The sequence below is a fragment of the Doryrhamphus excisus genome, chromosome 6 (genome assembly GCF_030265055.1).
Source record: "Doryrhamphus excisus isolate RoL2022-K1 chromosome 6, RoL_Dexc_1.0, whole genome shotgun sequence".
NCBI classification, from domain to species: domain Eukaryota; kingdom Metazoa; phylum Chordata; class Actinopteri; order Syngnathiformes; family Syngnathidae; genus Doryrhamphus; species Doryrhamphus excisus.
Window position 1 is genome coordinate 20,500,934 of NC_080471.1, and position 24,618 is coordinate 20,525,551.

A 24,618-nucleotide genomic window follows, 5' to 3' on the forward strand; every position below is an offset into this window, starting at 1 on the left:
GCCGGAGTCACCTGAGCAGATGGTCCTATCAGTCTTAGGTAAACCAGTGGCCAGTGCAGCCATGTTTGGCTTAACGGCTTTTATGTCATTCATTGTGTTCACTGAGAAGGAGCATATGGCCAACCTTGCAGCGTACACACACACACACACACACACATACACATATGGAGTTGTGCATAGACAAACACACTTACAGTTGACCACACACATACACAATGCAGGTGGTGAGCTTCCATGTCCATGTGACTTGATGCTATGATCAGATAACTAGGAGCAATCTCTCGAAGAACTCATTTACCGCCTCCTCTTAAAAAAAAAACAAAAAAAAAAACAAGGATTAAAAAAAAAAACTGTTCCACCTCAACAACAAAAAAAAATCCAAATGTTGTACTGGATATATATTTTTACCCTAATAGCTCAGCCACCCACTAGGAGTCATTATTGGCTAAACTTGCGTACAATCACGTCTCTATCAAGTAATTTATTCTCTGTCTGTAAACAAGTTTACCCATCAACATGAACTATTATAGCATTAATATGCACAGACTATTCCTTTTCTATTGAATGTCTTTATTCATAAGCATGGCTGAAGCATCTGCACCGTGGAGAAGAGATGCTGTCGTAATTTCAGGAAATTATTTTAATTGAGGGTGAAAACCCATAAGATTTTTTTTTTTTTGTGGCTGTAATTCTATTCATCTTATCAAAAAAAAAAGTGTATGATTGAGCGTGAATAGACCACAGCCATATAATTGTACATAACCGCCAGAAGCATTTTATTTGTTTACTGATAAAAGATGCTGAGTGTTGATTGACACGGTCAGATTTATTCAATAATATGTTTTTGGTTGTAGCGTGCAGTGATGTGGAAAGGCAGCACAGTAACCGAAATATTAAAACCTGCATTTCTACAACCACTGCGAACTACTAAAAAGTTTAATGAATACCTCGCCGACAGTGTCAATCAAAAGTGTGCATTGTTGTCTTTGTTAAGGCCCGTTTTAGTAATGGTAGTGGTAATGGTTTTATTTCATTTGAACATGCATCAGATTACAATTGAATGCATCACATAATCAGTTCACAGTTCCACATGTCCAAAAGGAGTAGGAAGAAGCAAAGCTTATTAAATCCTACCCCTCCATCTGGTACTTTTACAATCAGTAACTGTTACATTTGTTCACTTCCTGCTTTCATAATGTAGTTGAAGTTTTTAAATTTTTAAATTTTTAAATTTTTAAATTTTTAAATTTTTAAATTTTTAAATTTTTAAATTTTTAAATTTTTAAATTTTTAAATTTTTAAATTTTTACATTTTTACATTTTTACATTTTTACATTTTTACATTTTTACATTTTACATTTTCAAATTTTCAGAATTTTTAAATTTTTACATTTTTTACATTTTTTACATTTTTACATTTTTTTACATTTTTTTACATTTTTTTACATTTTTTTTTTACATTTTTTTACATTTTTTTACATTTTTTACATTTTTACATTTTTTGCATTTTTTTTAAATGTTTTACTTTTTTTTTACTTTTTTACATTTTTACATTTGTTACATTTTTTACATTTTTGTCACATACCGAAGTAGGAGGTGATACGACCATACAATATGACATACATTTGTTCACTTCCTGCTTTCATATTTTATTTTATTTTATTTTATTTTATTTTATTTTATTTTATTTTATTTTATTTTATTTTATTTTATTTTATTTTATTTTATTTTATTTTATTTTATTTTATTTTATTTTATTTTATTTTATTTTATTTTATTTTATTTTATTTTATTTTATTTTATTTTATTTTAAGTAAGCAAGTATTAAGCAAGTTGAAGTATTTGCGATTTTAGAAATAAGGAGTTAGTATGTTCTCTGTAGGCGGCATTATGAATTATCCTTACTGACCTTTTTTTTGCAGTACATTTAGTGAGTGAAGATTGCTTTTATAGTTATTAGCCCATATTTCCACACAATAAGTGTAGGTGCCAGATACAACTATATTTCCTGAAAAAAGAAGAAACGCTAAAACAAAGTATGCATTGAATAACCTTTACAAAGTGCCGTCTATATAGTAGTTTTACTAAATCAGTATATTCACAATATGAAGTGTCCTTTAAAGTAAATGTTCTAAAAAATCAGTTTGCATCGGTGATTGTGGTAATGGCTTGTAGAAATCTTGTTCTCTTTTTAGTCTATCCTCTTTTTAGTTTAGTTTATTATTCATTTTTCAGCCATTTTGTCCTCTCTCACTTTTTGCAAAGGAAGTCAACAACAAAGTCACGACAAGTGCCATATTTCTTAACCGTTAATAAAGTCAAGAAAGCACGACTAATATCCAATTTATATAATAGCACGAGTTACCATGCTGTATTTTATTTTATTTTATTTTATTTTATTTTATTTTATTTTATTTTATTTTATTTTATTTTATTTTATTTTTGTCACATACCAAAGTAGGAGGTGATATGTTTAAGTTTAAGTATTTAAGTAAGCAAGTATTAAGCAAGTTGAAGTATTTGCGATTTTAGAAATAAGGAGTTAGTATGTTCTCTGTAGGCGGCATTATGAATTATCCTTACTGACCTTTTTTTTGCAGTACATTTAGTGAGTGAAGATTGCTTTTATAGTTATTAGCCCATATTTCCACACAATAAGTAAGATATGGTAGAACCAGAGAGCAATAAAGAGTGGAGTGGAGTGATTTCTGATTGAGAACAAATTTTGCTTTGTTCAATATTGAAATATTTCTGTCCACCTTATGTTGTATATTTTTAATATGAGGTTTCCAGCTCATATTTTCATCTATTGTGATCCCCAGAAATGTATTTTCCTTCACCCTTTCAATGTCTACACCATCTATTTGTATATGTCTGCAGTTACTAAACAGCATAATTTTAGTTTAAGTAAAATTAGTGGTGGTAGTTGTTTATCCGGAGTCAATCCGACGCACACTCTCCGAGCGGCACAGCTGTTGACTTGTGATGGATTTATAATTCAAGGTAGATATTTCTTCTCCAGTGGTACTGGATGAGGAGCCAGCACACCATGGAAAAGTACGACAGATGCAAGGTAGGATTTTTTTATCTGCTGTAACATGCTTTGCTTTTTAAAGTTGCAAAACCATACATGACGGCATTACAAATACAATTTGTGAATGCTCGCAGCGACTGATGGACATGTTCCTAAAGCCCGGTTGTTTCCGTCAGCCAGCACTCTGCAAAAGGAATAATAATAGAAAAGTGGCCATCACTCCGCTTTTCAGCTCACACTCTCAAATGGCAGAAATTACAGGCCTTCTTTGACTCTCGCTGTTGAATCTTGGCTGTAATGTGTACAGCCGCTCAGTCCCCCGCCAAGACCATTTGCCTCTGGCAGAATTGGGGGACGTGAGAGTGGAGCGAAGCAAGTTCGGGTGACCTCTTTTTCAGCTCTCTCTTTGAGCTCGGCCTTGCTTTTTCTGTGGCTAAATAATGGTTATCCCTGACCTCTCTTCTTTGGCCTCCATCTTGACTCAGGAGATGTTTGACCCTGGGTGACAAAGATGTCCTTTTTTTATGAACAATGCTAGCATTACGCCTTGGGCTTTTTTTTTTTCCTATCTTTTCGGCAATCCGGCGGGGTTTATAAATTATTTATACTTTGCTAGTTGGTTTGTTAACAGTTTTCCATTCATCACCATAAGTCATGGCCAGCTTGGAATTTGTATTGTGGTAGATTCTCTCAATGGACAATACCGCAGAAATAAAACTCGGATTTACAGTGGAACCTTGGGTTGCATCATTAATTCATTCCAGAAAGTCCGACTGTAACCAAAATTAATTTTCCAATCATGTCAATCCAATTTATTTGTTTCCCAAAGTCAAAAATGTTAACATATTACAATTACGGTTTTACATGCAGAAAACAATTTAAATATACTGTATGTATAATAATTAGTTTCATATCAATAATTAAGTTCAGGGTTTTTGGATTTTTTGTCTTTATTTGTGTGATATATTTTTGTACTATTTGACACAAATTTGAAATTTAAATTAAAATTTAATTAAGACATGCACCTGACCGGAGAATGCTCACAATCCAAGTCAAAATTGAAAAATGAATTTTGTACGTTAACCAAAAAAAAACATGCTAACCAAGGCGCACACTAACCGAGGTTCCACTGTGCTTCACTGTAGTCAGTGTACAGCTTATTATCACTAATTATTCACAAATTCAGTGCAGCTACTTGGAGAATGCTCACAATCCAAGTCAAAATTGAGGCATACATTTTGTACATTAACCAAAAAAAACATGCTAACCGGGGCGCACCTTAACGGAGGTTCCACTGTGCTTCACTGTAGTCAGTGTACAGCTTATTATCACTAATTATTCACTAATAGGATTCAAACTTTCATCACTCTTAGAGCTGCCCAGTTCCTGTTGCAATTTTGTGTAGTTAGCTAAAAAGTAAATATGTTTTGTGATTTTAAAAAAAACATTAATAACCCGGATTGTATCAACAACATGACAAGACGTGCACCTAACCGGAGAATGTTCACAATCCAAGTCAAAATTGAGGCATACATTTTGTACGTTAACCAAAAAAAACATGCTAACCGGGGCGCACACTAACCGAGGTTCCACTGTGCTTCACTGTAGTCAGTGTACAGCTTATTATCACTAATTAGTCACTAATTCAGTGTCCGGGTGGCAGAGGATTCCAACTTTCATCACTATTTGAGCTGCCCAGTTCCTGTTGCCATTTTGTGTACTTAGCTAAAAAGTAAATATGTTTTGTGATTTAAAAAATACATTAATAACACGGATTGTATCAACAACACGACAAGACGTGCACCTAACCAGAGAATGCTCACAATCCAAGTCAAAATTGGAAAATAAATTTTGTATGTTAACCAAAAAAAACATGCTAACCAATGCACACCCTAACCGAGGTTCCACTGTGCTTCACTGTAGTCAGTGTACAGCTTATTATCACTAATTATTCACTAATTCAGTGTCCAGGTTGCAGAGGATTCCAACCTTCACCACTATTAGAGCTGCCCAGTTCCTGTTGCCATTTTGTGTAGTTAGATAAAAAGTATATATGTTATATATGTATATACATTAACCAAAAAAAACATGCTAACCGGGCCTATGTGGCCCCACATGTTTCTCATCATCGGAATCCAACCATAACTTTGGGTTTCTCAGGACCGATATGATAACAGACCACTTTTTTAGAGTTATCAATCGATTAAAATATTTGATCGCGATTAATCACCTTTTATGTCCATAGTTAACTCCAAATTAATCACATTTAATCACAGATAGAAATACGTTTTATCTATAACAAGTAGGAGAAATGCTGCACGGCGGTCGAGTGGTTAGCGCGCAGGCCACACAGAGAGACTCAAGTACAATTCCACCTTGGGCCATCTCTGTGTGGAGTTTGCATGTTCTCCCCGTTCATGCGTGGGTTTTCTCCGGGTACTCCGGTTTCCTCCCACATTCCAAAAAAACATGCTAGGTTAATTAGCGACTCCAAATTGTCCATAGGTATGAATGTGAGTGTGAATGGTTGTTTGTCTATATGTGCCCTGTGATTGGCTGGCGACCAGTCCAGGGTGTACCCCGCCTCTCGCCTGAAGACAGCTGGGATAGGCTCCAGCAACTTCCGCGACCCTCGTGAGGAAAAGCGGTATAAAATGAATGAATGATACCAATAACTTTGGGTTTCTCAGGACCGATATGATAACAGACCACTTTTTTAGTTATCAATCGATTAAAATATTTGATCGCGATTAATCACCTTTAATGTCCATAGTTAACTCCAAATTAATCACATTTAATCACAGATAGAAATACATTTTTATCTATAACAAGTAGCAGAAATGCTGCACGGTGTTCGAGTGGTTAGTGCGCAGGCCACACAGAGAGACTCGAGTTCAATTCCACTCTCGGCCATCTCTGTGTGGAGTTTACATGTTCTCCCCGTGCATGCGTGGGTTTTCTCCGGGTACTCCGGTTTCTTTCCACATTCCAAAAACATGCTAGGTTAATTAGCGACTCCAAATTGTCCATAGGTATGAATGTGAGTGTGAATGGTTGTTTGTCTATATGTGCCCTGTGATTGGCTGGCCATCAGTCCAGGGTGTACCCCGCCTCTCGCCCAAAGACAGCTGGGATAGGCTCCAGCAACCCCTGCGACCCTCGTGAGGAAAAGCGGTATAAAATGAATGAATGATACCAATAACTTTGGGTTTCTCAGGACCGATATGATAACAGACCACTTTTTTAGAGTTATCAATCGATTAAAATATTTGATCGTGATTAATCACCCATTATGTCCATAGTTAACTCCAAATTAATCACATTTAATCGCAGATAGAAATACGTTTTTATCTATAACAAGTAGGAGAAATGCTGCACGGCGGTCAAGTGGTTAGCGCGCAGGCCACACAGAGAGACTCGAGTTCAATTCCACCCTCGACCATCTCTGTGTGGAGTTTGCATGTTCTCCCCGTGCATGCGTGGGTTTTCTCCGGGTACTCCGGTTTCCTCCCACATTCCAAAAACATGCTAGGTTAATTAGCGACTCCAAATTGTCCATAGGTATGAATGTGAGTGTGAATGGTTGTTTGTCTATATGTGCCCTGTGATTGGCTGGCGACCAGTCCACGGTGTACCTCGCCTCTCGCCCGAAGACAGCTGGGATAGGCTCCAGCAACCCCGCGACCCTTGTGAGGAAAAGCGGTAGAAAATGAATGAAGGAATGATACCAATAACTTTGGGTTTCTCAGGACCGATATGATAACAGACCACTTTTTTAGAGTTATCAATCGATTAAAATATTTGATCGTGATTAATCACCTTGTACGTCCATAGTTAACTACAAATTAATCACATTTAATCGCAGATAGAAATACGTTTTTATCTATAACAAGTCGGAGAAATGCTGCACGGCGGTCGAGTGGTTAGCGCGCAGGCCACACAGAGAGACTCGAGTTCAATTCCACTCTCGGCCATCTCTGTGTGGAGTTTGCATGTTCTCCCCGTGCATGCGTGGGTTTTCTCCGGGTACTCCGGTTTCCTCCCACATTCCAAAAACATGCTAGGTTAATTAGCGACTCCAAATTGTCCATAGGTATGAATGTGAGTGTGAATGGTTGTTTGTCTATATGTGCCCTGTGATTGGCTGGCCATCAGTCCAGGGTGTACCCCGCCTCTCGCCTGAAGACAGCTGGGATAGGCTCCAGCAACCCCTGCGACCCTCGTGAGGAAAAGCGGTAGAAAATGAATGAATGAATGAATGAATGAATGATACCAATAACTTTGGGTTTCTCAGGACCGATATGATAACAGACCACTTTTTTAGAGTTATCAATCGATTAAAATATTTGATCGTGATTAATCACCCATTATGTCCATAGTTAACTCCAAATTAATCACATTTAATCGCAGATAGAAATACGTTTTTATCTATAACAAGTAGGAGAAATGCTGCACGGCGGTCAAGTGGTTAGCGCGCAGGCCACACAGAGAGACTCGAGTTCAATTCCACCCTCGACCATCTCTGTGTGGAGTTTGCATGTTCTCCCCGTGCATGCGTGGGTTTTCTCCGGGTACTCTGGTTTCCTCCCACATTCCAAAAACATGCTAGGTTAATTGGCGACTCCAAATTGTCCATAGGTATGAATGTGAGTGTGAATGGTTGTTTGTCTATATGTGCCCTGTGATTGGCTGGCGACCACTTGGCGACAGCTGGGATAGGCTCCAGCAACCCCCTCGACTCTTGTGAGGAAAAGCGGTAGAAAATGAATGAATGAATGAAATAGCTTAACCTAGTTTAACCTACACTAAATTAATCTAATCGTCAGAAGGGTGCAATGATTATTTGAAAAAGGAGCCTACTACATGTTGCTTAGTATCTGGAAGTATTTCGCTTACCAGAGCCGTGGGCCCCTACGAACAGCCAATGAGAAAACATTCAATTTAAACGCGCATTGGAGGAAAGAGAACTTCAATCTCATCATGTCACAAAAGTCGTTTTAAAAAGACGTCCACAATGAAATTAAATGGAAGCACTCCTTTGAGAGTTTGGGTAAGGACATCTGAGGCATTTTTCATTGCAACAGTCCATTTAACGATGCATGCAGCGGACAGAAGGGTGTAGCCTTTTTCTCATCTGTCTCTCCCCGTCCTCATCACAGCACAGCAGTGCACTCAATGCAGGAGATGGCAGCAAACCGGCCTGCTGTAATGCATTTATGATCACTGTAATTTCTCTGGGAAAAAAAAATATGATTGCTAAAATGCCCACTGTGCTCTGAAATTAGGCATGATAGAAAAGTTAAAAGCTTTTGTTAAATGCCAGATACAACTATATTTCCTGAAAAAAGAAGAAACGCTAAAACAAAGTATGCATTGAATAACCTTTACAAAGTGCCGTCTATATAGTAGTTTTACTAAATCAGTATATTCACAATATGAAGTGTCCTTTAAAGTAAATGTTCTAAAAAATCAGTTTGCATCGGTGATTGTGGTAATGGCTTGTAGAAATCTTGTTCTCTTTTTAGTCTATCCTCTTTTTAGTTTAGTTTATTATTCATTTTTCAGCCATTTTGTCCTCTCTCACTTTTTGCAAAGGAAGTCAACAACAAAGTCACGACAAGTGCCATATTTCTTAACCGTTAATAAAGTCAAGAAAGCACGACTAATATCCAATTTATATAATAGCACGAGTTACCATGCTGCTAAAAATCACCTCTGAACCCCCCAGCGTCACTTACTGATTACATCTACCGTATTGGGTAATATAAAAGTAACTATAGGGGTGTTATTTAATCTCCAATGGGCTCTAATTGTGTTAAAACTTGCATTTAGAAGGTCTTAAACAGGTTTTCTATGCAGAAACTACAAAAATATTCAATATCCTACTTTGTGGATATTCACTTATTATAGTCGGGTCTGGAAGCAAATAACGGAGAGATTACTCAAGTTATTGTATTAATAGCAACTTTTGTTTGAACCCAAACAATTCTTAGGGAACAGATTAATGCACTGATGAATTGTTAACTTATTTGTTCTTTTTGCCAATGAATGGTTTGCATTTTTTGGTGTAGGCATTGTACTTTTTTTATGTAGTCTACAATGAAAAATGAACCGTTTGTGCAAAGGTTCTTTCATTTTCCATCTTCTCTTAAATTCATTTGAATGAATTGTGTGTTTTTCACCGATAAAGAGCTCTTTGATTTTTATGTTGTTTTCACCTCTAAATTCAGTCAAAAACCCAGTCCAATCCAGTGTCGGGAAACAAAACACACCTGTCAGTCACATGTTACTTTCGCTCACATGAAAAATGCGAGGGGTTCAAACAATAAGGTGCGATCTCACATCCAATCCAGATGTAAATACAGTGGTGCCTTGGTTTCCATTCCATAAGATCGGATTCAAACCAAAACAAAATTTCCCATAGAAAATAATGTAAATTGGATTTTCTGTTCCAGACACCCAAAAAAATTATAATACAAAACACATTTTACAGACAATAATTATAGTTTTACATGCAAAAAAGGATGCAGCCCCACACCCAGCATGCAGGCGTTGTCCACCAAATCCCGGTTATAAACAAAACTTGTTTGTGTATATAAATAAATTTGACTTGAATTGACTTGACATGCAAATATATTCTCTTAAAGCTTTAAAAATCAGAGGTCTTGGTGCGGTCCATGTATTTTCTTACTCTCTCTCGCGCAACAAATCAGAGGTAAAAAAAACACTGTTGCTCAAAAATTGTGTGATCATCCAAATTTTGGATGTTAACCAAAAAAAAACACACTAACTGGGGCAGACGTTTAACTAGGCACCACTGGACCTGGAAATAAAAGCTGAAAAGTTCAAGTTCAAGTACCTTGATATATATATAAGGCGTTGTATATACAACGGGTCACTACCACGGTGCCCGTGGGCACCTGGTAGGCCCCCACAACCACACAGATTAGAATTCAATTTTCAATTATTGTCTTCCAGGTTAATGTTGCAATCACCTGAATGCATACATCCTTTTTCAGACACTAGGGACTGCAAAATTGTGCACTCGTGCGCTCAAAAATTGTGCAATCACATACATGTATCAAATTTTGGATGTTAACCAAAAAAAAACACACTAACTGGGACAGATGTTTAACTAGGCACCACTGTACCTGAAATAAAAGCTGAAAAGTTTCTTTCTGGGTTCATGTTCAAGTACCTTGATATATATATAAGACATTGTATATACCAGGGGTCACTAACATGGTGCCCGTGGGCACCTGGTGGGCCCCAACAACCACACAGATTAGAATTCACTGTCATTCTGTATTTTCAATGACTGTCTTCCAGGTTAATGTTGCTAACACCTGAATGCATACATCCTTTTTCAGACACTAGACACTGCAAAATTGTGCACTCATGCGCTCAAAAATTGTGCGATCACATACACGTATCAAATTTTGGATGTTAACCAAAAAAAACACGCTAACTGGGGCAGACGTTTAACTAGGCACCACTGTACCTGGAATTAAAAGCTGAAAAGTTCATGTTCAAGTACCTTGATATAAATATAAGGCGTTGTATATACTAGGGGTCACTAACACGGTGCCCGTGGGCACCTGGTGGGCCCCCACAACTACACAGACTGTCAGGTCACTGTCATTCTGTATTTTCAATGACTGTCTTCCAGGTTAATGTTGCAAACACCTGAATGCATACATCCTTTTTACAGACACTAGAGACAGCAAAATTGTGCACTCATGCGCACAAATATTGTCCAAGACACATTACGCATCTCGAAACTCGGGTTTAATTAGAAATACCATAAAATGGAAATTACCTTTAATTTTTAAAGTGGATTATTTCACATTATTCTCCCCAATCATGTCGTCATTTTTTCTTTTCACACTGGTCGTCTATGCTCACTACAGGTGCTTTTATGGAAAATTACTACATTTAAAATGAAACTCTTTGGTCAAGGATAATTGCTCAAAGGACCATTAGCAGTCTATCAAGACCAATGCACTGTTCACATAATTCCCCAGTGCTGTAATGTCATTCTCCAGCCATGGGAACCTGCCTTGTATGAAAGAGAATAATTATCATTTAGTTATGTGTCGTTATGGTGAGCGAAACCTTCTGTGCATTTTTATTCTGAAAAGAATTTGTGTGTTTGAAGGAATTGTGCCTTTTAATAGAGTAACATATGCTCCACCTAATCTATATTATTCACATTGGCCCATCAGATGTACGGTAAAAAGTCTAAAGTTCAATACCGGTTGAGTGCTGGGATTTTATATAGAAAAAATTCCAAGCTATTGCCATCAGACAATGCTATAACTGAGCAGAACAGATTTATCAAAATTTCAGTACTATCGCTACCAAAGTAGCATTGGTATTGAATCAGTCCTGGAGTGATGACATTGATATATTTATTCATATTTATTTATTTTTATATTGTTTCGAGTCAGTCTTTAGAAACAAAAGGGCCAAAGTATTTGAATGAGCGACAGTGCTTTTGCTTACTTGCTGTATTTTGAACTGTTGACTTTATGTTCTCAAATGAAGTTGTATATCCTTGGAATCCTTAATATACATATATACAATGATAATAATAAGTATAATAATAATAATAAGCATTGTTATTATTATAAATAATAAATATAAATATATAATATAAAATATAATATTATATAAAAATATATAATATTTTCATATAAAATATTTAATATAATATAAAAACATATCAAAATATTAATATAAAATATTAATATATTAATGATAATAATAATAAGTATTATTATTATTTGTACTATAATTTATATTATTAATATGAATATGAATATTGTAACTGTAAGTAAAAATAAAAATAAAAATACATTTAATATTATATATTATATATATATATTATATATTAATAAAAGTATTATTATTATTTGTACTATAATTTATATTATTAATATGAATATTGTAACTGTAAGTAATAACAAAAATAAAAATAAAAATAATATTATATATATTATATACATATCATATTATATATTAATAAAAATATTATAAAAATATTATTATTATTATTATTATTATTATTATATTTTTGAAATATTTTGTGTCTTTCCGTCATTTGTTGTAAAATGTGTCCACAATGAGTGTGTCTGGGTGCAATGCTTATTTTGTCCTGAGGAGAATATGGTGGCGCTGTCTAAAAAGAACGAACCTCAACTCAGCGCAGTTCTCTTCTTTTCTTCTTCTTCCTTTGCCTCGTCTGCTTCTGACCGCAGGAACACTCATAAACAAACAGTGTTTCCCTTTTCCTCACCGAATGTAGTCAACATTTATTAAGCTGTTTGAGGGGAAATGTGTGAGGTTCTTATTTGTAATGCCTGGAAGATTTTAGTGTGGTATTTTCCCTGCACGTTTTAAGGTATTTACTTCGTCAGCCAAAGTTTGTACTGCCTGTTTCTACTGCGGCGCGTACACATTGGGAACTTGCTGGGAGATGCTAACAGGAGGGTAAGTATATGTAGCATCGTGTGTTGTTTTTTAACACAGTTGTAGCCAATTTGCCGTGTCGGTACATTTAATGAATGTAAAAAGAACCCACAAGCGTGTCATGGAATTTCACATACAGTACTTCATTTCATTCGTGCCATCAATGCTCGCTCCCAAGTAGTTGAAAATAACAGCAAAGCCTAAATTGATGGTTGATTAATTTGATGTGGAGGCATTAACGTGAGTTAACACGTGTTCGTTTGGTCAAGTGTGAACATAGTCCAATACCAGACCAAACAGGGAGAGGGGGACGGAGACAGCCTGTCTAGTTGAGTCGAGCAAGTGTGAAAGCCAGCTTCACCAACACCGGATATGATGTCACCAAATGCGTGAACTTAACCAGGTGATGCATAGCAATACACAAAAAATACGCTGTTGCGGAAAAAAAACGAAAGAAACAATCAAAGCTTAGTGAAAATCATACAAAAATAAAATACATTTAAGGTCACAAGCTTAAAGGGGAACTATTATGTTCATTTTCAGGGCTTTATATTGAGTTGTGGAGTCCTATAGAGCAGTTATACACAATAACACAATAGAAAGCTTTCTAGATCTTCCAGAATCTGCACCTCCCAAGCTGTCTATGTCAACAGCTCCTGTGTGGTGATTTGTTGATTAAATATTAGTATTTATTCATATTCTCCTTTTGTATTTTTCCTAAACAAACAGGTAACTCAGCAGTGATGTAGTCATTCAGCGTCCCAGGCTGTCCCCAGAACGACATAATAAACTGAATTTTGAGTCAACCCATTCATGATGGATGAGGACACGCCAACCCTTAAGCCCCGACGGATCCAGAATCAGAATGTGGTGCATCGTCTTGAGAGGCGAAGGATCTGCTCAGGCCGTCCAGGAGCTCACTGGTACAGTGTACGCTGCTTCCACCAGAACCTTTTCCCCAACTTTACTGTGGTCAATGTGGAGAAGCCCCCCTGCTTCCTGAGGAAGTTCTCACCCGATGGTCGTTGCTTCATTGCCTTCTCATCTGACCAGACATCTCTAGAGGTAGACCACGCTCCACATTATTATTATCTATCTATTATTATTATTAGTATCATTATCATCTGTCTATCTGTCTATCTATCTATCTCATCTCTATATCTAGTATATCTCTATCTATATCTATCTATATCTATCCATCCACACATCCATCCATATTTCTATCTCTATCTAGTATATCTCTATTTAGTATATCTCTATCTAGTACATCTCTATCTAGTATATTTCTATCTATATATATCTAGTATATCTATATCTATCTAGTATATTTCTATTTTTATCTATCTAGTATATCTCTATCTATATCTATCTAGTATATCTCTATCTGTATCTATCTAGTATATGTATATCTATATCTATCTAGTATATGTATATCTATATCCATCTATATCTATCCGTCCATCCATATCTCTATCTAGTATATCTCTATCTAGTATATCTCTATCTATATCTATCTAGTATATCTCTATATCTATCTAGTATATATCTATCTATATCTATCCATCCATCCATATTTCTATCTCTATCTAGTATAGCTCTATCTCTATTTAGTATATCTCTATCTGGTATATTTCTATCTATATCTATCTAGTATATCTCTATCTATATCCATCTATATCCATCCATCCATCCATCCATATCTCTATCTAGTATATCTCTATCTCTATCTAGTATATCTCTATCTAGTATATCTCTATCTAGTATATCTCTATCTAGTATATCTCCATCTAGTATATCTCTATCTAGTATATCTCTATCTATATCTATCTAGTATATATCTATCTAGTATATCTCTATCTATATCTATCTAGTATATTTCTATTTATATCTATCTTCTATATCTCTATCTAGTATATCTCTGTCTATATCCATCTATATCTATCCATCCATCCATATTTCTATCTAGTATATCTCTATCTCTATCTAGTATATCTCTATATCTATCTAGTATATCTCTATATCTAGTATATCTCTATCTATATCTATCTAGTATATCTCTATATCTATCTAGTATATCTCTATATCTAGTATATCTCTATCTATATCTATCTAGTATATCTCTATCTATATCTATCTAGTATATCTCTATCTATATCCATCCATCCATATTTCTATCTCTATCTAGTATATCTCTATTTATATCTATCTAGTATATCTCTGTCTATATCTATCTAGTATATCTCTATCTATATCCATCTATATCTATCCATCCATATCTCTATCTAGTATATCTCTATATCTATCTAGTATATCTCTATCTATATCTATCTAGTATATCTCTATCTATATCTATCTAGTATATCTCTATATCTATCCATCTGTATCTATCTATCTATCTCTCCATCTCTATCTATCTAGTTTAAGTCCTGCCTTAATATTGTGATTTCTAGAACTGATAGACTTAAAGGTTGAATTGATTATCTGTACTGTAATGTGTTGTAGTATTTAGTAATACATTTGATAAATACTATTGGTCAACCTAGTCACTGTCATAACGATACGACTGTCTTGAAATTACACCAACAAAATATTATTTGCTGTTGAAGACAACTTTATTCATATGCTATTTTAACAGATGAACTATTTTGCCATCCAAAGTTTTTCTTTCTTTTTCTTAAATCCAGATTTATGAATACCAAGGCTGCCAAGCGGCTCAGGACCTGCTAAGAGGCCAAGAGGGCGAGACCCTTCTAACAGCCAATGACCAGCGCTCCCTCAACATTCGAGGTCGCCTGTTTGAGCGTTTTTTTTCCTTGCTCCACGTCACTAATGTGGCATCCAACGGAGAACACCTCAACCGTGAGTGCAGCCTCTTCACCGACGACTGCCGCTACGTCATCGTCGGCTCGGCTGTGTACGTCCCTGAGGAACCGCCTCCATACTTCTTTGAGGTTTCGACATCATCAATCAAACACGCAAAAGCGCATCAGAAATATAAAAAAAAACAAATGAAATTCATACATATTGTTATTCAAATAGGTGTATCGCAACAATGAGTCGGTGACTCCAAATCCTCGATCTCCATTAGAGGACTACTCCCTCCATATTATTGACCTCCACACTGGCAGGCTGTGTGACACCAGGTCCTTCAAATGTGACAAGATCATCTTGTCCCACAACCAGGGACTCTACCTCTACAGAAACATCCTAGCTGTGTTATCGGTCCAGCAGCAAACCATACACGTCTTTCAGGTGATCTCATTTGGTTTCTTGTTACACCCCCCCCCCCCCCCCCCCCCCAATCAGTCACAATTAAGAACTCAGGTTTTTATTTTAACTCTCCTTCACAGGTGACTCCAGATGGAACATTTCTCGATGTAAGGACCATAGGGCGCTTCTGTTATGAGGACGACCTCCTGACTCTTTCGGCCGTTTACACGGAGGCCCAGGCTGAGAGCCAGCTGGGCTTCCCGCGCCTCTACACAGAAAAAACCATCAACTCTCTAAAGCACAGGCTACTGGTCTACCTCTGGAGGAGGGCGGAGCAGGATGGCAGCGCTACCGCCAAGAGGAGGTACAGTGGATGACTGTTTGCTTTTCCACTTGTCAATGCACTTAATAGTCCCACTGGTCAACTGATCTGACTTGGCTGAGTTATCTTGCATGAATATAATAAATAATGATAATAGTGGTATAGTAAAGATAAAAAAACATTTTTTAAGCAACTCTGCAACAAGCATACAAGTGAAAATGTTAGGTTAACCACTAATAATATTAGTAAGACATTGAAAAAAAATGCATGTATGTTACACCCGCAAACGTAATAAACCGCAAACGTAATACAAATCTGCAGCTTTAAATGTAATAATCCCGCAAATGTAATAAATTTCCCACAAAAGTAATAAAATTTGCCCACTGCAAATGTAATGCTGAATTTCCTGCAAATGTAATAGTTTACAGTTGCAGGAAATTCAGTTTATTAAATTTTGTTTGTGGGCGTACATGTGCGTTTTAGTTACAGTATATTATATGTGTGATTTTGTGTGTATATGGGGAAAAAATAATCAAAAGAATTAATAAAATATAATAATAATAATAGTAATAATTTAATTAAAACAATTGCAATTATCACAATTATGTTATCTTTTTTTAATTTAAAATAAATTATAAATTTAATAATTAAAGATTCCTTTCATGTATTCAAATGATACTCTTTGAATAATATTTTTTCCACGAAAAAAAAGAATTTTTTTTTTTTTTTTTAAAATCATCAAAATGACATCTACACCTTCCCCCTCATTAAAAGAAGAAAGAACAAACAACAACAACAACAACCACAAAGATCATTATTTTTTCTCATATTACATTTGTGGGAAGTTATTACATTTACAGATTTTCACTTTCCAACATAGGTAATATTTTTTGCAAATGTAATAACCATTACATTTGTGGGAAATTTATTAAATTTGCGGGATTATTACATTCAAAGCTGCAGATTTCTCTTACGTTTGTGGTTTATTACATTTGTGGGCAGTTATTACGTTTGCGGGTGTAACACATAATTTGAAAGTATTTTACGTTTACATTTTACACTATTAGACCTTACGTTAAGTTGGACCTTTTTAGTTTAAAATGCAAACATAAGAAATGGAAGTGAGACAAAATATATTATATTACATCCATTACATACACACACTTTTGTGCCCCCCCCCCCAAACTCCAGTTGTATACCACACCTTCCAAACCAATCAATATATCATATCTTCACACAGACCACCAAAATATAGCTTGTTTGCCTTGCAGTCTTTTTACTTTGAGCACAACGAGTAGGTGACTGACCGGGGGGGGGGGGGGGTTATCTGTCAGAGAGGCTCTGGACCAGATTTTACAACAAGATGAGGAAGAGCACTGAAGTTGAACCAGAGATAGAGGACAACATCTCAAGTGGAAGGCAACACCGCTTTTGATCCAGACTTTTGAGAAGACCTGAAGAACAGGCACCTGTGGAGACATTCCAATAAAAGACCCGCTGTGGTCTTCATCCTCCCAGGACAGAGGAGGTAGAGCCAGAGTACAAAACATCATAAAGAAGACACCGACACGACATGCAATATCTTGTGTGGATGACATCCATATACATACATAGAGGGAATTATACTGGAGATGACAAACATGTCGGGGAGGGGGGCATGTGTTTGGGGACACCTGGAGTGGATTAGACCCCCAAGCCTAAGCATGTATATTGATTGTAGCCGGACGGAATCGCTGAAACATCGATGCTACATAAAGTGTGGGGGATGCAGAGTCTGGCAAGCCGATATTCCGGGTGACTTTTAAGAATTATTGGGTTTGATAATAGAAGCCGCGTTTACATGGACCCAAATATTCCAATTCCATTCATGTTATTTGCTCAAACGTAAAGAATGTAACCTTTGTATACACCTCATTCCGAAAGAAAAGTGCCAATCCGAATGAATATATAATCGGATTCACACGGGTGGAATATTCCTTTCCCCAATCCGATTGAGGTATCTTGTACCCGCTCAATCGGAAAGTTGTTTTATAAGTTGGTGTTTTTCTTCTTCTGTTGTTTATTAGCGGTTGGCAAGCAGCTTTCATGTGCATTAGCGCCATCTGTGGAACAGAATCTAAACCAGGGGTGGGCAAACTACGGCCCGGGGGCCACATGCGGCCCACTAAGCGGTTGAATCCGGCCCGCCAGTTGCTTTCTATAGTAATGGTAATGGTTTAATTTCATTTGAACATGCATCAGATTACAATTGAATGCATCACATAATCAGTTCACAGTTCCACATGTCCAAAAGGAGTAGGAAGAAGCAAAGCTTATTAAATCCTACCCCTCCATCTGGTACTTTTACAATCAGTAACTGTTACATTTGTTCACTTCCTGCTTTCCATAATACAGTTTAAGGTTTTTTTTGTTGTTTTTTTTAATAATGTACCTCGTACAGAAGTGTTGTGACTCTACAATGACATAATAATTTGATCACTTCCTGCTTTCCTAATATGGTGTAAGGTTTTTTTTGTCACGTATCGAAGTACGAGGTGATATGACCATACAATGACATAATGGGTACCATAGTAACTGTCAATATAGTGATTTATTGTATTTATTAGTGATTATTTTGCAAACATCAACTGCTTCTAATTATTTCAAATTTTAACATACAACAGCTGGCAACATAAGTCAAGTCGGATGTATGATTCAGAAAAAAACAAAACTGTAAAATTCAATTTCGTAATTTGCTGTGGTCTGATAGTGACAGCTGATAGTACGACACTTTTACAGATAAAATTAGACTAATAATTCAATGCGGACTGTCAGAATTATAAGCGTAAAATAGTGTGTGTTAAATATATATTCTGCCCCCCCCCCCCCCCGGGACAATTTTGTTAACTCAAAGCGGCCCGCGAGTCAAAATGTTTGCCCACCCCTGATCTAAACCCTTCTATACGCCATTCACAAGTCCAGTTTTATTAAAAAAGAAAAGCTTAATTATAAAATATTAGCAAGATTGAACTTTATCTTTTCCTGTTCCCGGGTGCGTTCTTTCAGCGAATGCTGAGATATGATGTAACACGCAGCTCGAGACGTTCTTCGATTTAAAAAAATGGAGGCGAGCAATCGGCACTGGACTGCTGCGGAAAGTTTGTTTTTGATACAAACTAAATTTCAAGACCGGACGAAGGAAAAACTGGCAATACGGAGTTATTCCAACAAGTGAAAGAAAAACTTGAGGAAGTCGGTATCATGTGATGTTGATGTTTTACGTTTTACTTGACTATTCTGGTTGATTATAGCGGCGCATGTAGACACGTGATTGGAATATTCCTTTCCATGTATACCATTTCTTTCGGAAAGGTCATTCGGAAAGAGAAAAACTCCTCATGTAAACATTGCTAGTGATACTCACACATAAGTTTGGTCTCCGCTTTTTATATTACGTGTTCATTTGGGAATACATTTTCAGTCGGAACACTGAAGCAATGGTAGAAAGATGGACATGACAGGAGGGTTAAAGATAAAGTCAAAGTTCAGTGCTTTGTATTGAGTTGTGGACTCCTATAGAGCCGCTACACACAATAACCCGCACAGAAAGCTTTCTAGATCTTCCAGATTCTGCACCTGTTTCCGTGGACTTCCTGCTTGCCTTCCTCTAAGACACGGATCTCAAAGTCAATTTACTTGGGGGCCACTGGAGCTAGGGTCTGGGTGAGGCTGGGCCGCATCAGGTTTTCAAAAAAAAACAAAACACTTTTTCAGTGTTTTGATCTCAGTCATGGATGATGAGAGAAAAAGCAAAACAGGTGGGCTCGTTCGCTAACAAACTAGGCGGGGGCCTCAAACTAGCATCGGGCCGCGAGTTTGAGACCCCTGCTCTAAGCGCTCCTGAGGACTTCCTGATACATAGGTCCACATTTACTGAGTGCAGGCAATCTGCAGCCCTTTTAAGGAAGTCTGGATCGCATTGATGTCAGTAGAAGCCATGCAAAAATTATTTCAGGGTTCAAACTCGCAAACCTCATTATCTGATGCATCGTTTAACATGATAATACAGTAAACCTCGGATATATCGGATTCAATTGTTCCCACTGGTTTTGTCCGATATAAGCGAAATCCGTGATATGCGTATACCGGAAAATGTGCGTTTTACGCATATATTGGATTTATATCCGGTATATGCGTAAATCGGATTTTATCCGTTATAAAAAGGCACTTCCTTGACAATGTTTCCAATGTACCTGGACGCGCAGGCAACGCTGCAAATGACGTCGTATAGCGGCCTGTCACGATTCGGCGAATCGGAGCGCCACGATGCGGCCATCCGATATATGCGAGGGAAATTTAATGGAAATGCATTGGAACGGGACTGGAGATTTTGTCCGAAATAGGCGAAATCCATTATAAAAAATCCGATATATGCAATGAATTTTTATTTTTTTTTAAAAATTGATTCTTTTTTTTATCTGTCCGTTGTGAGCGAATTTCCGATATATCCGAGTCCGATATATCCGAGGTTTACTGTATAACATTGTAACAATATTTATAGGTCAGAAAAGTGGAAACAGCAAGTGAAAATGTACCCTTGTACTACATACATCAAAGTATACATACCGGTATATAACGTTTAGCCTTCAATTATTTTTAAAATGTTCCCGTTTAGATTTTTCCAGTTTTTTGATCAACTGAGGCGACTGAGGATGTGGAAGATGCAGCTGCTGGATGAGCATCACCTCTTCATTAAATACACAAGTGAAGACGTGGTTACACTCAGGGTCACGGACCCCTCACAGGTACACACGAGTGTGCACACACACACACACACATGCGTGCACACACAGCGCTCGTTGTTGCTTTTCTTATTGCCTCGTGTCTTTTGTTGTCTGTGCTGCATGAAAAGGATTCCTTTTTTCTCGTCTCCAGGGACTCTTCTACAGAATCTGTTCAGTCCTGTGACTCAGTCACACAGCAACAGAACAATCTTATGATTATAGTCATATTATTATAGTATGTTTGTCGGGAATTTCTACTTCATCCAAATACATGAGAATGTTCAGTATGCATCAGCATTCCTTTTTCACTCCTAAAAATGACAATGTATGCTTTTTTTTTTTTTTTACCTTTATTCTTCCCTTTCTTTGGCAGCCGTCCTTCTTTGTTGTATACAACATGGTGTCTACAGAGGTGCTGGCCGTCTTTGAGAACACCTCCGATCAGCTGCTGGAGCTGTTTGAGAATTTCTGCGACCTGTTCAGAAACGCCACGCTGCACAGCCAGGCGGTCCAATTTCCCTGCTCAGCCTCCTCCAATAACTACGCTCGGCAGGTCCAAAGAAGGTAACTCAAGCCATGTAGTGTATTTCTGTTTGTGAGCTACATAGCTATGAATTGAGTGATGAGCTGGAGAACAATCAGGATAGATAGTAGATAGTCCTTGAGAGAGCTCCTGAATTTGACAGTTCTTCTCAATGCACGTGAAGAGGAAGGCACTGACAGAAGGTTAGAGTAGAAGCTAATGGGTAGTTTAAGCAAGAAGTGCTTAGAATTGGATTTTAGATTTGGTGGTTTTCACGTGGGATGTAAATGGTGTCTTTTGATGACATGCATGAGGTTTGAACTGCACGTTTTGAGAAACATTTGCCCGCCACATTTTGATGAGCCAATTCAAGAAACAATACAGGCAGTTGATGTTTGCTAAATACAAGGATGAAGAGTCTTGAACCAGTCATGATGTGCTATATATATCACTATATTGACACTTACTATGGTACACATTATGTCATTGGATGGTCATATCACCTCCTACTTTGGTATGTGACAAAAAATAAATAAAAACTATTAACTATTAAACTATTATATTCTAATATTATTATTATTCATTCATTCATTTTCTACCGCTTTTCCTCATGAGGGTTGCGGAGGGTGCTGGAGCCTATCCCAGCTGTCTTCGGGCGAGAGGCGGGGTACACCCTGGACTGGTCGCCAGCCAATCACAGGGCACATATAGACAAACAACCATTCACACTCACATTCATACCTATGGACAATTTGGAGTCGCCAATTGACAAAAATAAAAATAAAATAAAATAAATTTAAATAAAAAAATTTAACTATATTAGGAAAGCAGGAAGTGAACAAATGTATCAGTTACTGATTGTAAAAGTACCAGATGGGGGGTAGGATTTAATAAGCTTTGCTTCTATCCCAGCTGTCTTTGGACGAGAGAGGCGGGGTACACCCTGGACTGGTCGCCAGCCAATCACAGGGCACATATAGACAAACAACCATTCACACTCACATTCATACCTATGGACAATTTCAAAAATTGACAAAAATAAATCATAAAAAAAATTAAATTTTTAGAAAATTTTAAAATTTATAAAATTAAAAACGTAAACTATATTAGGAAAGCAGGAAGTGAACAAATGTACCAGTTACTGATTGTAAAAGTACCAGATGGAGGGGTAGGATTTAATAAGCTTTGCTTCTTCCTACTCCTTTTGGACATGTGGAACTGTGAACTGATTATGTGATGCATTCAATTGTAATCTGATGCATGTTCAAATGAAATTAAACCATTACCATTACCATATAAAACAAGCAGCAGACATTGATTTGAACTGTATGTTGCAATACATCTGTATAGTACAGTACCGGAGCCAAAACCAGTGGATATAAGAAACCAGTAGTGACTTTGGAGTTCATGCTGTTCTCTGTTTGTGCCTTTAGATTTAAGGACACAATCGTGAATGCCAAATATGGCGGCCATACGGAGGCGGTGCGTCGGCTTCTGGGTCAGCTACCCATCAGTGCGCAATCCTACAGCAGTAGCCCTTATCTGGATCTGTCACTCTTCAGCTACGATGACAAGTGGGTGTCCGTTATGGAGAGGCCCAAGACCTGCGGAGACCACCCAATTCGGTAAAGATTCAATCTCGGTGACTCAGATTTCTAGTATGAAAATGGAATACTGGTAATATACTGTAAACGCAGAACTGATAAAAATCTCGACAAATATTAACACTGATCTCGTTTAACATGCTAGGTTTTATGCACGTGATTCTGGGCTGCTGAAGTTTAAGATCCAGGCGGGCCTGCTGGGTCGACCGGTAAACCACGCCGTACGACGCCTCGTCGCTTTCACCTTCCATCCCTTTGAGCCCTTCGCCATTTCTGTCCAGCGCACAAATGCTGAGTACGTAGTCAACTTCCACATGAGGCATGTGTGTGCGTGAGGACCCGGAGACTTAGAACATGTCTTTTTAGGACACACCAACCAAATTAGGAAGTACTCTTCCTTCAGCATTCACTTCACCTCTGCCCCCCCCCCCCCCCCCCCCCCCCCCCCGAGTTAAAGTGGTAGTTGTGCTTTTTCCTTGTGGTCTGCACCACTTTGCTGCCTCTTTTGCCATACAACAAAGAAAAGACCCGACAGTAAGTGCTGTTGGACATGGCTGGATGCAGAAAGTGCTTGTGAGCAGTAGTCATCCAAACATGGGAGAAATTACATTTTTAAAATGAATAATTTGTTGTTTTCACGGATTTTTCATTCTATATACTGCGATTGGGTGGCGACCAGTTCGGGTTGTACTTTGCCTACTGCGTGAAGTCAACTGGGATAGGCTCCAGCATACCCCCGCGACAATAGTGAGGATAAGCGGCATTGAAAAAGGGCGGATGGATGTATGGATTGTGTATATTTTAAGGTAATAAAATGATCATTTTTTTGATATGTGTACATTGTGGTCTGATAGGGTGAACTTGTTGCTTCGCCCCTCCCCTTTTCACCCCCAATTTTAACTACTAACCTTAGGACCTTTTCAGCTGACCCCTTCTTAAGAGGATAATTGGGATTTTTTGACATAAAGTTTGATAACATCTCGATTTGCAGTGTAGCGCATCAACAGTGACTTAGTTTTGGTCGGATTTCGGTGATTAGGAACATAGTTTTGGCTAGTTGGTGGGGCCAAAGTTAAGAGTTTGGCTTCTCCACAGCGGATGTAGAGAGTCCCACTTCGCAACAGTCTTCATTTGTGCATAAAAACACTGGAACACATACACAACAATGGACAGGCTACAGAGCGGCAGAGAAAGTAACGTCGAATGATTGCATTTTTGTGATGCAAGTGTATTGCTCTTTTGAACGCATATTGTTCTGAGAAGCCAAAATGGCCCAACCAACTAACTGGAACTACGGTACATGCAGCAAGTTGGTAAAATTTTGTGGTCATATGTTCACTCATGGGGCTGCATGGCGGTGTAGTGGTTAGCACACAGACCTCACAGCTAGGAGACCCGAGTTCAATTCCACTCTCGGCCATCTATGTGTGGAGTTTGCATGTTGGCATGCGTGGGTTTTCTCCGGGTACTCCGGTTTCCTCCCACATTCCAAAAGCAAAAACATGCTAGGTTAATTGGCGACTCCAAATTTTCCATATGAAAAATAAATAAATCAAGAATAAAGAAAATCAATCAATCAGTAATAAATAAATATAATAATAATAATAAAACAGCAAATAATAAAAACTTAAGAAACCACATATAGTTGGTGGGTAGACAAATAATTTTTTTCAGATTAAAATTAACAAAGC

The 24,618-nt window shown here is 37.3% G+C and overlaps 1 protein-coding gene across 2 annotated transcripts; it reads left to right on the forward strand.

Annotated features, from left to right (window-relative positions):
• Positions 1-12,281: 12,281 nt before the first annotated feature.
• det1 (DET1 partner of COP1 E3 ubiquitin ligase) lies at positions 12,282-23,351 on the forward strand. Of its 2 annotated transcripts, XM_058076325.1 has the most exons (10): positions 12,282-12,526; positions 12,775-12,908; positions 13,235-13,570; positions 15,190-15,456; positions 15,545-15,757; positions 15,856-16,079; positions 20,692-20,821; positions 21,174-21,364; positions 22,757-22,948; positions 23,073-23,351. In XM_058076325.1, the coding sequence occupies exons 3-10, from the start codon at positions 13,319-13,321 to the stop codon at positions 23,260-23,262; spliced, it is 1,659 nt and encodes a 552-aa protein (XP_057932308.1). In that variant the 5' UTR covers positions 12,282-12,526; positions 12,775-12,908; positions 13,235-13,318; the 3' UTR covers positions 23,263-23,351. The 2 variants fall into 2 exon arrangements, with proteins under 2 accessions (XP_057932308.1, XP_057932306.1); XM_058076323.1 differs by lacking the exon at positions 12,775-12,908.
• Positions 23,352-24,618: the final 1,267 nt, after the last annotated feature.

Coding starts and splice junctions, on each gene's coding strand:
- det1 (XM_058076325.1), top strand. CDS start 13,319: ATGATGGATGAGGACACGCCAACCCTTAAGCCCCGACGGATCCAGAAT. Junction 15,457..15,544: donor CGCCTCCATACTTCTTTGAG/GTTTCGACATCA, acceptor TTATTCAAATAG/GTGTATCGCAACAATGAGTC. Junction 21,365..22,756: donor GCTCGGCAGGTCCAAAGAAG/GTAACTCAAGCC, acceptor TTGTGCCTTTAG/ATTTAAGGACACAATCGTGA.